General features: G+C 39.2%; 1 protein-coding gene across 1 annotated transcript in view; it reads right to left on the bottom strand.

The window, feature by feature from the left end:
• The window catches only part of LOC134854375 (ubiquitin-like modifier-activating enzyme 5), a 342269-nt gene that overhangs the window by 4917 nt on the left and 320493 nt on the right, over positions 1 to 16859 (bottom strand). The window contains exons 2-8 of the mRNA XM_063870600.1: positions 9215 to 9345; positions 9050 to 9095; positions 4616 to 4705; positions 4329 to 4438; positions 3858 to 3944; positions 3329 to 3410; positions 2537 to 2641 (exon numbers count right to left, since the gene is read on the bottom strand). Of these exons, the coding sequence (XP_063726670.1) occupies positions 2537 to 2641; positions 3329 to 3410; positions 3858 to 3944; positions 4329 to 4438; positions 4616 to 4705; positions 9050 to 9095; positions 9215 to 9333 (639 nt within the window). The 5' untranslated portion in view covers positions 9334 to 9345. The remainder of the gene's footprint in view (positions 1 to 2536; positions 2642 to 3328; positions 3411 to 3857; positions 3945 to 4328; positions 4439 to 4615; positions 4706 to 9049; positions 9096 to 9214; positions 9346 to 16859) is intronic.

The following is a 16859-nucleotide window of genomic DNA, read 5'->3' as shown; positions in this document are numbered from 1 at the left end:
AAAACCAAACAACTTGAACAACTAATAATTGAAGAATAACAGTTCTAACATACCAAATTTATTATTTTATACATGAATAATAAATAAAAGCAAAACTAAATAAATAAACAATAAAAAAATAAATCAAATAAATACATACATAAATAAATAAATAAATAAATAAACGCAAAACTGAAATGTACAAATAACATAAATAAATAAATACATACATAAATAAATAAATAAATAAATAAACGCAAAACTGAAATGTACAAATAATTAAATTAACATGAAAAAATATATATCTCATGAACAAATAACCAAACAAACAGACCCATAATATAAATAAATGAAAGTAAATGAATTAAATAAATACACATACATAAATAATAAAAGCAAAACTAAATGAAAGAAAGAATAATTAAATAAATATAGAAATAAATATCAACAAATAAACAAAACACACCTGATAAAAAAATAAGCAATAAAAAAATAAATCAATACATAAATAAATAAATAAATACATAAATGAATACATAAATAAATAAATATATAAATAAATAAAAGCAAAATGTACAAATAATTAAATAGACATGAAAAAATATATATGAACAAATAACCAAACAAACAGACCCATAATATGAATAAATGAAAATAAATAAATGAAATAAATACACATACATAAATAATAAAAGCAAAACTAAATGAAAGAAAGAATAATTAAATAAATATAGAAATAAATATCAACAAATAAACAAAACACACCTGATAAATAAATAAGCAATAAAAAAATAAATGAATACATAAATAAATAAATAAATACATAAATAAATACATAAATAAATAAATAAATAAATAAAAGCAAAAGTGAAATGTACAAATAATTAAATAGACATGAAAAAATATATATGAACAAATAACCAAACAAACAGACCCATAATATAAATAAATGAAAATAAATAAATTAAATAAATACACACGCAGAAATAATAAAAGCAAAACTAAATGAAAGAAAGAATAATTAAATAAATAAACAAAACACGTGATAAAAATAAACAAAAATAAATATGTACATACATAAATTATAAATAAATATAAGCAAACTAAACATAATTAAATAAATAGAAGAACAGATAGTTAAATAAATAAAGATGAACAAATAAAGAAACAAACATACGCAATCACGTGACATAGCGCGATATAGTCCAGCCCACATGATAATTGATAACTGTGGACGTTATTTGTCGACACTTGACAACAGACAACATTAAAAAAAAACCCGTTACACGATACCATAACACCTTGACTAAAGTCTTCGGTGTAATAAATGTTAAAGAATTTCTAAGAAAAAAACGATCAACTTTTCTTTTTCTAAATTCAACGAAAAATTATTATTTTTTCTAAATTCAACAATGCTTTTCTACAAAAACTACAAAGTGGCCAGTATACAGAGAAAATTCCTAGCACCTGTACTATCGATTAAATCCCTTATCTCAGATTTGGCAGAGAATTTTTCAACAAAAGCCTCCGAAAACAGTCCACCATTAAAAAATCTATTTTTCAAAGTCCAAAAAATGTTCTACATAAAATTAGACCGTAGTTGCTTATGATCCCTATTTCTCCGATTAAACCATTCATCTCGGATGTGGCGAATATTTTTTGAGACAATTTTCGAAAAAGCCAAATTGCAAAAATTGTACAATTAAAAGGCAGCATTTTTTGCATCAAAAAAATTAGGGCGACAACAGTTGTGCAGGAAAAATTCACAAGATCTGTGCGAAAAATATAGGCAGTAGATGGCCGATCCATTAATTCTATTTTTGCCAAAATCGATAAAGTTTTTCTTGAAAAAAATCAAATTTTTACGAAAAATGCAAAAAGCTTCAAAAGCGTCAAACAAAAATAAAAACCAATTCTGATTTAATTTCATAATACTTGTTTTTTTTATCAAAAAGGGAACTATCCACGTAAAAACCAGCTACGAAAATATAATGCTATGGATCCAGAGATAATCAGATAAAAAAAAATAAAAATGACCACCTCTCTATTTGCGACTTAGCTTGGAAAAAAAAGTGTATGCTCTGAAATGACACTACGCTCCGCTTATAAAATTATCTATCGAAGTACTTTGAAAAAAAAAATACAAAATTTTCCAACTTTTTAAGAAAAACCGCGCAAGAAGCTATTGAAGAGAGAAAACAGGTCTTTTTAAAATCAACTTAAAATACCTCTTCGACTTCATGAAACTGTCAGATACACTACATGTGAAAAAACTAGATCAAAGATAAATTTTTCATTGCGCTGGGAAATCTAAAAATTAAAATCTACCACCAAAAATAGAAGTCGATCACATTTTTGTGACATTTACACTTTCGCTTTTCTATAGTGGATTTTGCCGATTTGAGCGTGAACAAATTTTAAAGACTATCCCTGACTTCGTTCCTCGACTTTTCAAACCGGATGTCTTTACCATTAAAAAAAAACAGTTTTAAAACGCTTATTAGTAATACAAAGTATTAACAACCCAGGGGATATTCGACGTTGGAGAACTACTAACTGCGAAGCAAGCCGATGTTCCCGGTTGTATAAACTGGATGTGTCCAGATACCGCTTGTTCACTCACTCCAGATTCAAACCAGTTCTGGCCCAGCTCATTGCACGCCTAAACAACACTGAATAAACCTGACCTGTCACACTTCTAAAATATGAGACAACCGAATTGGCAAAATTCAATCAATTAATCGCTCTAAAGTTTGTTAAAAATTCTTTTAATTACAAATAAAAAGTGCTTCAATACAATCGCTGTATAACGCCGTTCAGTATAAAATCAATCAAATCTTTTTTGTTGTTCACCACAACAAATTGTTCATGTCTAAATATTAGCCTGTATTGATGGAAAAACAATATCTGAGAATAAGGCAAAAGATTGAAAAACAGGCCAAAAAAAGCGTTTTTAGGCACTTTTTGCAAAATTTTGACCAAAAAAACGCGTTGTTTTTTGGCGCGCGCTCCCCCCTCAAAATTAGTATATATTGGCGCCAAAGGCGCCTTGAGAAAAATTTTACGGTTCGTCACCAAATATGGATATCTCAAAATAGTACAAAGGGGGACCCTTTGGGTCGGCAGGGGGTCAAATCCCTGGGTGGGGGGGGGGGGTCCACTCACCCCCTAAATCCGCCCCTGCTGAGAATACCCTTCCATCCTTTTCCTGCCTATTGATATCAAATTAAAATCGTTCCGCTGTATTATCGCCTTTTCTACACCTTTGATGAATTTGTTTTGGTTCTATGAACCAATTCTCTCTATAAACAAACTAAATCTTGGCTATGATTAGCCTCAATTTCCTTACCATGTTGACTGTCATACGGGCTTCAAAATTGTCTACGCAACTTAGAACTAAATCGACAGCAGATCCACTTAAACTTCCTGAGCTAAAATAAAAACAAGCAGCTTTTGAAGGCAGGACTCAAGTTAAATAGTTTAACAGTTTGTCTAGTTTCTCGGCCCAAAATTATCAAATTGCGACAATTAGGCTTAAGCTTTAATGAAAATTCGGATTTTCTCTAGCTAAATTAATTTCAACCAATCCAATTTGAACGTTTTTATCCAATTATTGACAAAAGAAAGAGCAGCTTTGGGCCGTTATGAGGCAAAAATTCGTAACAGGCGAATATTCGTACCATGACTTCATTCGTAACAGTAGATTAAACTGGGAGCACTAATTTACGCGCAGTATTCCTTTTGAGTCGGATATGAGCACAGCGGAGCAAGCGTTTGCTACTTGCCAATTCCTTGTTACGAATTGTCGCTTTATCTTGGGCCGTATAGAAAAGACCTGTCTAATAAAAAAATTCCAAATTAAAACATTTTCTTCTAACCTGACTGCGTTAAGAAATAGGGGAAAGTTGTCTGTCGTTGTGATGTCAAAGTTATACTGCTCGAATTGCACATCAGGGTTGATTTTCCTAGAATGCAACTAAAATTCAGATTGCATTCGTATTAGATATTTCGAAATTAGATACTATCTTGTCAACATTTTTTGCTTACACCGTCAAAGCTAACACATATGTCAAATACGTGCCCCCTTCCCCTAAAAAAACTTATCTACTGGCCAGAAATTGATGTCGAAAAATAGTATCACAGGGCAACCCTTTGGATGCTAAATGGGTCAAATTAGGGGGAGGGCAATCGGTGGGAGGGAGATCTTTTTCAAAAAGGGGTGCCCTTACAAGTTTTTTTCTAAGGCTGAAAAGGAAACGGATTTCAAAGCGGAACACGAAGATATGACTGCAAAGGATCTTACCTTTTAATATATAAAGAAATGCAAAACAAAGGATACTTGTACTCACTTGAGGGTTTGTACTGCTGCGTCCACTTTTGATTGGCCCGATTGATGGGGTTGGAAAAAGAGTCTGTTCATATTCGCCAGCTCCACTTTATCGTAATCAAACAGGATCAACTGAACACCAAAAAATGAACTCAGTTAAAAAATATTGTTCCAAGTGCTAGACTCTCCTGTTTCATTCAAACTAAATTGCTGATACGCCTATGAGATGGAAACTTCATATGAAAGAAATACTGCATGTATTCACTGTTTCTGAAATCTTTATGGTATAAAACTACGAGAAATGCTTACTTTTCCGATTCCACATCGGGTCAACATTTCACTGGCGACGCTCCCCACACCACCAACTCCGACAATTGCTACTGTGAAATCTCTGATTCGCTAAAGAAGAAGAAGAAGAATTAATTTCACTTAACAATCAGATACACTATTACATTAAACAAAAAGTATATTTTTTATCACATAATAAATGAATCAACAGTTTACCCAAGATTGTTAAGTGAGGATACGCAAATGGTTTTCTTCAAACCCACTAGGAGCGTACCCCACAGATTACACAAAAGAAAAGCAAGAATTCGCTAAGCAAAAACAGATTGAAAAATAAGAACAGCGAATAAAAATTCAGTGTCAAACAAACTTTTTTACCCCACAGGTTAATAATCATGAAATAAAATTTTAATGGCATAATTGCGTTCCCAAATAATTTGTCTGTTAAAAATTTAATGGCATTATTGCGCTCTCAAATAATTTGGCTGATTTGAGTTTTATATTTCCGAAAAAATCTTCGCATTTTAAATGATTGACTATTTTGAAGAAAATTTTTGGCCGTTAAACTTGAGCTCCGATATGAAAGGAGTCCAAAACTTTTAAGCTGAAACGAGAAAACATATTTAAAAAACAAAACGAAAAAAAAACGTATATTGACATCAGAGTTGGTCAAATTACAATCAATTAACAAATTTCGATCAGAACAGGTATTTAAAATATCGACCTGCTCAAAATTGTCTGTTAGTTAATGAAAAACGGAATTGGAGATGACTACCAGTTTGAGCCAACCTGTGAACTAAGTTATTTAAGGGACAAAAGTCTAGTAACCAGTTGCTACACCCATTCTTATCGCAAGGGTAAACAGAGTCGAAGCTGAGCTTCACACCACTTACGATACAAGTTTACGATTAAATAAGCAATACGCTCAAGAACTATCAAAGAGAAATTCGTGCAATGATACCGTTGCTGACTTAACTAGCAAAACGAACAAAAAACCTTTCGATTTTTATTTTTTTTTGGGTTTTGCTTAAGTTTTTGTTTAAATTTATTTAAGCTTTTTTTTGAAGATTTCCAACTGGGCACTCGAACTTTGAGCAATCAAAAATCTGAACAAGGCTTTATCGATCATACACGGCCAAATTCTTATCTCAAGCAGAAACAAAGCCGAAAATACCTGAGCAAAACCCTACAAGTCGAAAAAAAATTAACAGATTTGGAACTGATAAAAAATTCAACTCCACCTCCCCCTGAAAACAAGCACAGAAGCACAAAAAAAACTAGTTTCGCTCATCAAGCGGCGTAACATGAGGCTACTAAGCAGGCATAAAATGTGTCGAAACCGTTTTAACGGAAAAAGGAGAAATAAAATGAAATTTTAACAAATTGAGTTGTTAAACTAACAATCTACAAACAGAGCAAAATTCGAAAAGGACGGATACTTAATATGCTAACATGCTGAAAACATGCCTTTCGGATTATTTTAGACAAACAAGATCAGGAGACGAAGAAGTCTAGGAGCCACGAGATGAGCCCTGTGAGCAAAGTTGTTAACATGAAAAAAAAATCAAGCACCTGATTGCAATACCTTTGTTTATCAATGAAAGAAAGGGTAAAAAACAGTCTTGAAAATTTTTATGATGTGCAACAATCGAATGTCCAACACGAAGATTAGGAATCTCACATCCTCGCATCTGAGCCGCGACCGCTTGAAAATTTGCTAACTTTAGCTACGAACGAAGTAGCTACAGTTCATTTTCAATTGTTATCGCTATGCAGCAAAAGTGCCATCAAAACAAAAACAAATTGTTTTATTTAAGGAAATTGCATGTCCGACTTGCTATTCAGGAATCTCACGTCCTCGCATCTCCACTCGGATACTAAGCACCCGAGAAATAATTAAAATAATGATGATAGCCGGATGCTGTGCATGTAGCAGAATGTCTCGACCACACTGTTGAAGAATATTATTTCTTAAACAAAGTATTTGGGTGTGCTTTCTTTTCAATTTTTTTCCACGCAACTTCATATTCCACAAAAAATCGTTGGACGCAGTCGAGTGATATACTATTTTAAAGCCCTTGTAGTCGTGATTAAAAATTTACAAAAAAAATTGTATAGAAAAACAAGTTGAAATTTTTAAATTTTGGTCTTTTTTCGAGCAGAAAAACAAGCGAGCAGGTCTGTAAAACTGAACTTAGTTTTACTATTGCTAAATTTATTGACTTTTTTTGTAAATTTGCTTCATATATTTTTTTCAAATATGCATTTTGTAGTCTTATCATGGAACGCACCTATTTGCTAGAATTTTGTGCACAACCACCAATAGCCAGGCGAACAAAAAATACATTTTCCGAAAAAAAAAAACAATTATCCGCTTTTATTTTTTGAACTTTTGTGGTCTGAACTTTCTGTAGTACTTTAAGAGCAACCGGCTATCCTTGTTGTTTTTAGTAAAATCCGACTGAATGTTACAAAAAAACTGTAAAACTGAGAAGTAACAAAGCTTCTATTACTCACTGAGCCGCCAAGGAGTCAACAACACGTGAATAGACGCGCATTGAGTCGAAAACTTAAAAATTGCTCCCAAAAAACGCTGAGCGATTAAATTTTAACACTTCCAATTTTTACGCCACAAACAACCTGAAATGTTTTTACCACAAACAATCATTTTTTTTTCATTCAAAACACACCAATTTAGTATTTCTCAAATATTAGTATGTAATATTAGTCTCAACTATTAGTATTATTATTAGAAAACCATTAATACTATGGTAGAAGACACATTTTTCTCTATGCGGTAGATCCCTTACTGAAACGAATCTATCGCGACCCAAAAGACCAACTTAATGTTGCGCAACTTAAATTGAAAGCCCCAAAAAGTATGTAAATGGAGTAAGCAATTACACGATAAGATAATTTCAACTTAAAGTTTCTTTTTAAGCTAAAATGGTCAAATTTCCAAAAAAAATTGGGTTTCAGATCTTCGTATTTTTAATGAGATTCTTCTTTAAGTAGGTTCTTTATTTCACTAGCCCTTATGTACATCATTTGCTGCCATCAATCATTTAAGCCAGGGTAATTATTTTTAAAATATCAGACACTTTTTTCATAGGTTTAATGAGTACTATCTGTTAATTTAATCAATATTTTAAAAATGTCATAAAAAACGTCAACTTCGAAAACTTTAAGCGATACAAAAAGGATTTTTTTGAAACTTAAATTTCGAAAACATTTCGAAAATTCGTAAAAACATCATATCTAGGACAGTTAAAGGCGTTGAGCCGCCATAATTAGAGTCCAGATATAGACATCTTGAGATGATAAAAATCATATTACACAGAGCCGAAGTTGCAGTTCGCATACAAGCAAAAACATGAGCGATAACGCTACTGGGAAAAACTGAATGAGTAAAAATTGGAGTCTACAACATTTCTTAAGTGACGCACGCCAATTGTGAGTCTACAAAATTGCTAAGTGACGCAAGCCAATTATAACGCATTAGCAGTATCAGCCAATTTGAAAAAAAAAAACTTACCAACTAACATGCCTCGGTTTATAGAGGGGTCGCATTTTAACTAGTATACGAAAAGGTTTATTAAAAAAATCCAACCTGCTCAGGCTTGAACCCTCATATTTTGTAGTGGTCTCCTTCCCAACCTCTCCCCTACAGACCCATGATAACTTGAAGCTAAAGTGCTATTTGTAATACAATAGCCTGCATTAATATCCTTAGCATTGTCTGTACTTAATAGCTGGTTATTGACTAAAATGAACACTTTCAAAATGAACACTAATATTTGCAGCTTAGGTTCGAAAAAAAGAGAGTTCATACTATCACACAAGCATTGCTTGCGTAAAAACGGCATATCTCAGAAACTAAGATTATTTTAGCAACCAAACTTGGAGACAAAAACTGCAACATCTGAGAACACCCCACAAACGCTTTGCAAATTTCAAAGTTTGTCCAGTTCATTAAATTTTATTTTCAAATCATAAAAAATCATTACTCAAAAACTTGTCATATTTGAGCGTCAATTTTGGAGGCAAGATTTGCAACTCTTGAGATCACCCATCAACAAGGTTTGGACTTTCATATTTTTTGAAATTTTTGAAAAAAAAATCACAAAAATCATAATTTCTCGTAAGCTAAAAAGACTTGCGTATTCATATTTGAGTCCAAATTCGCAACCCCAAGCAAAACCACAGCTCACAGCATCCCACTATAGGGTCGCTTATTTCAAACTTGGTGAAGTAAACGCTGAACTCAAACTGGAAACTCGAAAAATTTCTTAAGCATGCAATATACGGTATGGCTTAAAAAGAAAAAATCCTTTCGTTTAACATGCAAAAAATCATGTTGAAAAAGCTCAAACATGGCGAGATAAAGAAGACTGCATTTAAACATATAATAGATGGGGTTAAAAATTGCTATTTAATTTGATAAAAAAACGTAACTACCTGGTAGTTTTCAACTATTCCCATTTTCTGAAGCGCCATCAGTCGGCTGAAATAGTTACATTTATAGTAATTTAGGCGAAGTCGATGAATTACGAAATCAATGAATTGCGAAATCCTAATTTCAAAGAAATCCAAGCAAGTTCTAGAAGCCGTCCAAAATTGTACCTATACGGATTGCTGTCCCGAACTTCAGCACTCATGGTTTCTATCGGTACTCTGACAATATCCCCTTTGAGACGAGAAATTTCATCTTCAAGTTTTTTAATCCGCTCAGCAGCATCCATATTCTGTAATCTGAAAGAAAAAATATGACATCTGAGATAGAAAGAGAGAGAGAGAGACTTAAAATAGAACAGGACTGAGAGCATAAGTTTGTTAAAAAAAAACACTTTATTTGCACATCAAAATTAATTCAATCATTAAGACGGACAACACTTAGTTGGACATCAATTGATCCGAAAAAAAACGCCAAATACCAAATACGAAAAGTTCAATCTCAGAAAAACAGACGAGAATGTAACATTCGTCTACTACAGTCACACATGAGGCTTAAGAAAAATAGGCCCTATAACTATTGGCTCAGGAGTCAGGGACACTATCTCTTGTGTTTTTCCGCCTCAAATCAGTCGGAGCCAATTCGGTTCGCTTGTGACATGAGACTACGACCCGCTACTGCTTAAGGCTACTACCAAAATATCCCCCCACTCTAGAATTAAGAACGTCCCCATACTTAGGTCTCAAAATACCCAAAATACATGAACGCCGTTAAAAACCGGGTTGGAACAATCCGTTAAGTTGCTTTTTTATTAGACAGTGGAACTTTGATCCATTTCAGATGGATCAACCTAAAACTCGCCTTACCTCAACATAACAATCATAAAACACACTCTAGAAATTTAAATTAAGGACTCACATGTTGATGCGCTCAAGCACAGGAAGTAATTAAATGGGTGAGCAACTCTAGAATTAACTAAAGTAACTAGATAAGTTCAATGTTTATCAGTTTGAATGGTAAGGGTAAGTTTGAACTCAAGAACGAAGTTTTATGTGGACCATTGGGACACTCAAGCTGTCCACCTTTCCGTCGAAGGTTCACTCTGGTCCAGTTCGAATAATTACTCTCTCGGGAATACTCTGTCTTCTATTTCAGATAGGACAGCTCTACTCTTGTTCACTATGATGGAAATTGCGAATAGCAATTTCCCACTCGTTTTTATCTGACAACTTTCCCGCAATTGTTCTAAAATTGTTCTGATTTCTTTTTCTGATTTTCAGTTATCGCGAGAAAATCGTGCATGACATGTTCCATTCGAAATTTTGAAAAATTAAATTTCACTCCAAAATCAAGTGTTTTCTGCTCTTCTCAAGGTCAAACTTCCAAATATGACCGACTGGCACATACTCCCCGGACTCGAGATCGATGTCCTCATCGCGTGCTGTCTTCTGCCAGTGAGTCCCAGAAAAACCGAGTGTTGCTCAAGATACAGTGCCAGTGGTCATTTACAGAAGTTTGCAGCAGACTTAAGCTTATCTACACCCCAAAATTCACAGCCATTTAAAATTTTCACACTATTGCTAAACAGCAACCAAAATCTGCATACACCTGCACCCTTGAATTTTCGCTTTTCAAGCCAATCATTTAAAAATCTCTTTTGTCCTATTCAATCAGGAAATTGTCATGCAGCATTTCGATTTATATAATAAATATAGTATATTAGTAACAATATTTGCTTTGTTAAAATTTCTTTTTCGTGGATCCAAGTTTCACTCGGATTCACACTCAAGCCCCCCTTCCCTCTCAAGACTCAAGATCCATCCGATTTGCCCATTCATCTCGTACTCTTCGTCTTGGAGGTACTGCATCCTGAAGTGCTAGATGCGGCAAACTGTCTCAACAGTTCCTCTTCATCATCGGAACTAATCACAATCTCCTCCCAAGCCTTCAGCTGTTCATAGGATCGCATCCATTCTCTCTGCTCCTGCAATCTCTTTGCTTGGTTGGGTAGTGCCTTCACCCTAGCTTCTCGGTTCAAGCAAAAGGAGTTGTGCAGGCTCAAGCTCACGTTCTTCGCCAGGTCTTCCTCTAGTATCGACTCCCTCGCTTTGGTATTGTCTCTAGACATCTTGCCCACTCTTTTCCATCCTGTCGTGATCGCATTACGATGGGTTAGCAGGGGTCTCTTGAAAGCTTCCGGCCCAATCTCGGCCTGGAACTGTCGATACTCTTTTTGATATTTTCTCATGTGATCTTTCGTTGTCATGTACAACCAAGACGTCAGTGTCGCCCGAAACCACGGAAAGTACCTCAAGCGGCTCCATACGTGTCTGACTTCCATCGGTATGGCGAATACCTTGCACGCAGTCTCCAACAACTCAAGTCTCCTGCTGTAGTCTATCGCGTATATTGACTCAGCCGTTGGCGTCGTCGCCTCCCTATACTTCGTTATGTTCTCTTCTATCCATCTCAGAGCTAACATCGTACTCACTACTAAGAGCGTCACCTTCTGCCGGTGATCCGGTAGTCCGATCGACCGAATCTCTTCCACGTCCCACACCAGGCAAAGGTTCTTGTGATCTGGGTACCACACCGTTTGTGCCAAACAGTGGCATGGGCATTCCCCATGAGAGATCTCAATGCTCCTGAGATTACGCTCCCCTGAGGCTTCCAAGAGAGGCTCAATCTCCATCATTTTCTCGTGCATCGTGTCGTTATCTTCCAGGTTCGGAGTACCTCCCACAGGTTTTCCGATCACATTTTGTCTCTCGTGATCGCTCGTGTTTTCTCTTTCCAACTTCAGAAGATCTTCTCCCCAGATTTCACTCAAGTCATCTCTCAATTCTTTTGGTACTGTCCCTTTGATTTTTCTCAACAACTTGTGCGAGTGATGCGACATCCGAGCCAACCTCACGCACTTGGGCACTGAGAAGGCCTTGTCCACCAGTATTCTCTGGCTGGACACTTCCACCATCGCCATGTGTAGCGGGTAGTGACTTCCGCACAAGTTGGCCATCATTGACCCTATCAGCGATTTCGCGTTCAATGGCAAGCCATAAGCTTCGCTCAAGGGAAATCCCATTTCCGCCTCAAGACCAACCTTCCAGCTCCGGATGTGTTTTTGAGTCACCTGCAACACCCCGGGCCATGATTCTACGCTCAACGCCGTCACTAAATGATGTTCAGACTCCAATCTCTCCAGTGCCTGCAGACCACACATTCTCGAGAAGAATCCGAGAGCTGTCGCTATATTCACCGTGGTTCTCGCGTAACATTCCGCTATTATTTGCACTTCACTTTTCTCCCTTTCTGTGATGTCTTCGAACCAAGTGACCAGGTCTTCTTTTTGAAACGACAGTATTCTGACGCATGACCGTCCATCGCAGATGTGCTCTCCGTTCCCACACGTCGAATCCAGACAACTACCCGGCTCCAATTTCTTTGCTGACCCTGGGTCGCTCGTCCTTTCGCTTGGCTCTTGCATCTGGGGCGTGATTAGCTTATGCAGCACACTCAACTTCGCCAGATCTTCATCTTCCGTTGGTGCCAACCTCACTCGCTCAGTGGTTTCCTCGATCAGACTCGCATGGGTAGTGGACACCAGGAGGGTCTTAATAGCTTCCATACCACTCCCAAGTTCGTGGTTAACAAGCCATTTCCACCGCCCATGTTCACTTCAACTCTCTTGTTTGAGCGCGGTATGCTTATCACCTCTGGTGTTTTCTCAAGAATCAGGCCCAGGCTCGGCCCCTCTTTTTCCACCGCGTCCATTTCCATTATTCTTTCTGTCCAAAACTTCAGTAGCTCCGCTACCTCATGGTTTCTGTGGGCTCCTCCAGCTTCTGAGTCTAAGAAGGGATTGTAGGCTATTCCCATCACTCCAGACACATATTGGTATTCTCCCTTCTCGCTGAGTCTCGAGTACTGCTCTGACGAGGCCAGGTTACGGTGAACATCATGTTCTTCCTCGAACTTCTTATTAGAGAACCTCCGTACCTCGTCCAGCTTTCGATGGTTCTCCAAGGATACTCTGGAGCCATCTTCTTTCTCTATTCCTGTACTCTGATATACGTTCAAGATGATCGTTGAGACTCTTCTCTCCATGGTTTTATTTCCACTTGCTCTCTGGTGGCATGCCAGGATGGTGCTATCAGACATCATTGACATTATCCATCTCAAGAAACATGTGGCATCTTTTCTTCTAGCCAGGCTCAAGCCTGAATTGTCCCTGGCCACGTGTTGCATCAGTGCCTGATACACCTCTAGCTTCTTGCTTCCCAACTTCAGCCTGTCATATGAGGTCAATGTCTCCAACTCTATTCCCACCAGACTCCAGGTGAACATTAATTGTCCCGCAGTTCTAACGAAGGGATTCGCCATTAGTGGCGGTGCTGATGAGGATGTTCTCATCGCCTCTTCAAAATGATCCTTCAACAAACTCTGCCAGGACCTCTTCAGATGACTTGCCATCTCTATCTTATTAACCTCGGCTTTTTGCTGGGTGGCCCAATTGCGTCGCCTGCGAGCTATTCCACTGTCCAACTTCTTCAAGCAGTCCTCCATTTCCTTCAATGTTTCGAGGGCCACCCACCACATCCGGGAAGTGTTCCTCGTCTTGTTCCTCTCCAATGGATCACTCGTCACTTGTTTGCCCATGTCCTGATGTGCCTTCGAGATCCATTCTTTGCCGATCTCCACTTCCCCTACCTGTCCGTTCGTTGAACCTCTCTTCACGTTTACCTTCTGCGGCTTGAAGTCTTCTTCTGACGTCGAACTGGTGGAAACCTCTATTTCCTTTTCTACTTCAAGTGGTTTCCTGAGCTCCGAGCTGTTCTTGTATGCCGCCGTCTTGCATCGGGCCAAAACGATGGGCGCCGTCTCTCTCAAGTTTCCTTCCGAAACAGCATCCACTGAAGGACTACCCCATCCTTCCACTTCTCTCTTCCTCTTGCGAGTCTTCACATCTCTGCTCGAGGGTGTTGTGGCTATCATCATTGATTCGACCTCTCCATCCACTCCTTCCAACTCTTGCCTCCCCCCTGCTCGAGCCTTAAGGATATTAGTACTTTTAATCATATTACTAGTCCCAGCCTTATCCCTTTTTATACCATCAACCATTTTATCCACAGTTTTTTGTTTCAGAGTAGAGCTGTCCTCACATTTCTCTTTTCTAGTCTTCGATCGTGCATTCCTCAGCTCCACTAGCTTGTTCAGCAGCTCTCTTCTTGCTTTCTCATCCAGGCCCGTTCCTATGAGGAGCGGTTCCCCGAATCTCACTACTGCGTCCCACAGTTCCTTCTTGAACTTGTCCAGCGTCGTCTCGCTGCCCACTTCTCGATTGAATTCCCCCAGGAATTCCTGCCAAGCGTCATCCTCGAGAGATCCCAAGAATATGTCCCTGTTCCCTTCGAACGTGTTCTTCTCCCTTTCCTCCGAGCTCAAGAGTAACATCCCCATATTGAAGGTCTCACCTGCCAATGGCAACTCTAGGTTCTTCCGCGGGGACGGGTTCAGAGGCGGTGTGGCAGTATCTGCCCAATTCTCTTCGCTCAAGTCTTTCAACAGCTCTTGAGTGGTGAGTTCCTCCCCTGATGGCCCTGGTTCAGGTGTATTCCCCACCTCCATGTCTTCTCCAGCTTCACTGAGAGTTTCATCCATACTCTCTTCCTCTGATTCATTTCTTCTTCTCTCGAGAATTCTTTTGAATCGATCCTCAACGGGTCGACTCCTCTTGTCTCCAGGCGTGTCTACAGACAGTGGTGACGGTGTCGTGGGATCCAGCTTTTTATATTCCGTCAGGGCTACATGCAGTTGACCTGCTGCATCTAGTTCTGTTCCCTCCTGTGTCACCTCTACTTGTTCCAAGCCATAGGGTGCCTTGTATTTTCTCGTGGCAAATTTCATTTCGTCCACCAATGCGACGTGTCCCTCCATCACGATCATCCTGCCATCATCCCATATGGGTAGCATATTCTCAAGTCCTTCCTTTTCAAGAGTCCTCAAGACTTTCCGCACCTCATATCCAGGAGGCTGCGAACCTCTACTCTTTTTCGCTTGCGTCGTCCACGAATTTACCTTCCTCTCGCTGGTGTGGAAGTAGACTGCCGCCGTGTAGCCGATGAACAGGGGATCCCAGCCATCCGTGAAATGCCTCTGCGTTTCCTCCGTCATCATCTTCGCCATTATGGAGGGAACCACCAAGGGACTATTCATTCCCAAGGTCATCCTCCTGACTGTCGGGAACTCAGGCATGGTGGCTGGTAGGATTTCTTTCTCCATTATGGCCTCCAGCTCCCTCTTGACTAGTGCAAAGCACTCCTTCCAGGCGGGGATTCTCAAGACTTCTTGTCCGTTGGCCGTCAATGGGTTTAGGTTCCAAAACTTTGGATACATTTCAATGGGGCCCTCTCGCTTGCCTCCCATTCTGCATTGCATTTGTCCCCTGAAGTTGCACACCATCATCTCAGCATCTTTCACTTTTCCGAAGAGTACCGTGTTGCTCATACGCGCCCTGAGCACTTCCTGCTGACACCAATTCAGCGCTGTACCATCCAGTACGCTGATGAGACTCAAGTGCGTCACCGAGTGACGATACGTTATCACCAGGGGATCTGGAAACGCGTACGTCACTGCTGGACCATAGATGCAGGTCACCACCTCCTCTAGACCCCGGATTATCCCCATTGGGTCCGACCTCATTGCCAGGCACAGGTCCGTCAACAGAGGCATCCCTCTGTTCGCCTTCTCCCATTCTTCTCTCGAGGTTGGGTTCTCATCTTCACCCGTCATGTATCGATTCTGCATCATGAGGTATTGCACCAGCAGTGTCTTCAACCCTGCGGCACACTTGTAGGAGCTGGTTTCAATGCTCGTGTGGACTCTCCCCATAGACAGAGGTTCTCCATACTCCATTAACCGATGAAACGATACCAATTCCCCATGGGTCAAGAATACTAGTGCCAGATACCCATCAACTCGAAGTGTCTCCACTCCTCGACTAAACATGTATGCTGGGCCCATGTTGAACAAGTATCTGGGGTAAACCAAATACAGGGCCAAGAGCAGGCTGATGGACATGCCCAGTATCTCCTGTACGAAGGCTCCGAAGATAGTCGACGTGGTGCCGAACACTCCTGCCAAGAATTCTCTCTCCCAGCAAGGACTCAAGAACTTGAGAATCTCGTAATCTCTCCTAGTCTTCAATTCGCCGTTGGCGTGCTCTCTCCGAAATCCTCCAATCGTCACTTCATTGGCGGCCGAGACAAATCTAACCACCGTCATGTCTCTCGTTTCCGCTAGCTCCAGTTGCTTCTCTAGAAAACTCCAGATTTGTTTCACGAGGAGTGGTGCTTCCTCCCTCGTCTTATTCGTGACGTTCTCCAGCCTTGGTGTCAGGAATGGCCACCAGCCATCCTCTTGAGTCAAGCGATATTTCATCGATTCTAACTGTTTCTCCGTCTCGACCACATTTCTTCTCTCGTTGCTGGGACCTCTAGTCCTACTGGTGGAATTTGCGACTCTCACATCCATACTCCGGAACCACAGGCTGGCCGTCAACTGGTTTATTGCCGGGTGGTCGTCCCCGATGACTGGGCTGAACTTGAGTTGTCTAGCAAAGTTCGATATCTCTAGCAAGAGTACCTCATCCAATACAATCAAGACGTCGGCTAGTCCGTAAAAGCCCCTCAGCGCATGAGATATGTCAGCCCATGCCGCTGGTAATTCTGATCTGTAAAGTCTCAAGTTTACTGGCTCCAGCTCTCGATTGGGGGCTGCCATCAGAATCCGCCATTCACTCCCTTCCGCTATCAAGAT

Source organism: Symsagittifera roscoffensis, chromosome 9 (genome assembly GCF_963678635.1).
Source record: "Symsagittifera roscoffensis chromosome 9, txSymRosc1.1, whole genome shotgun sequence".
In the NCBI taxonomy this organism is placed as follows: Eukaryota; Metazoa; Xenacoelomorpha; order Acoela; family Convolutidae; genus Symsagittifera; species Symsagittifera roscoffensis.
This window is presented reverse-complemented; position numbering and strand designations above follow the sequence as displayed.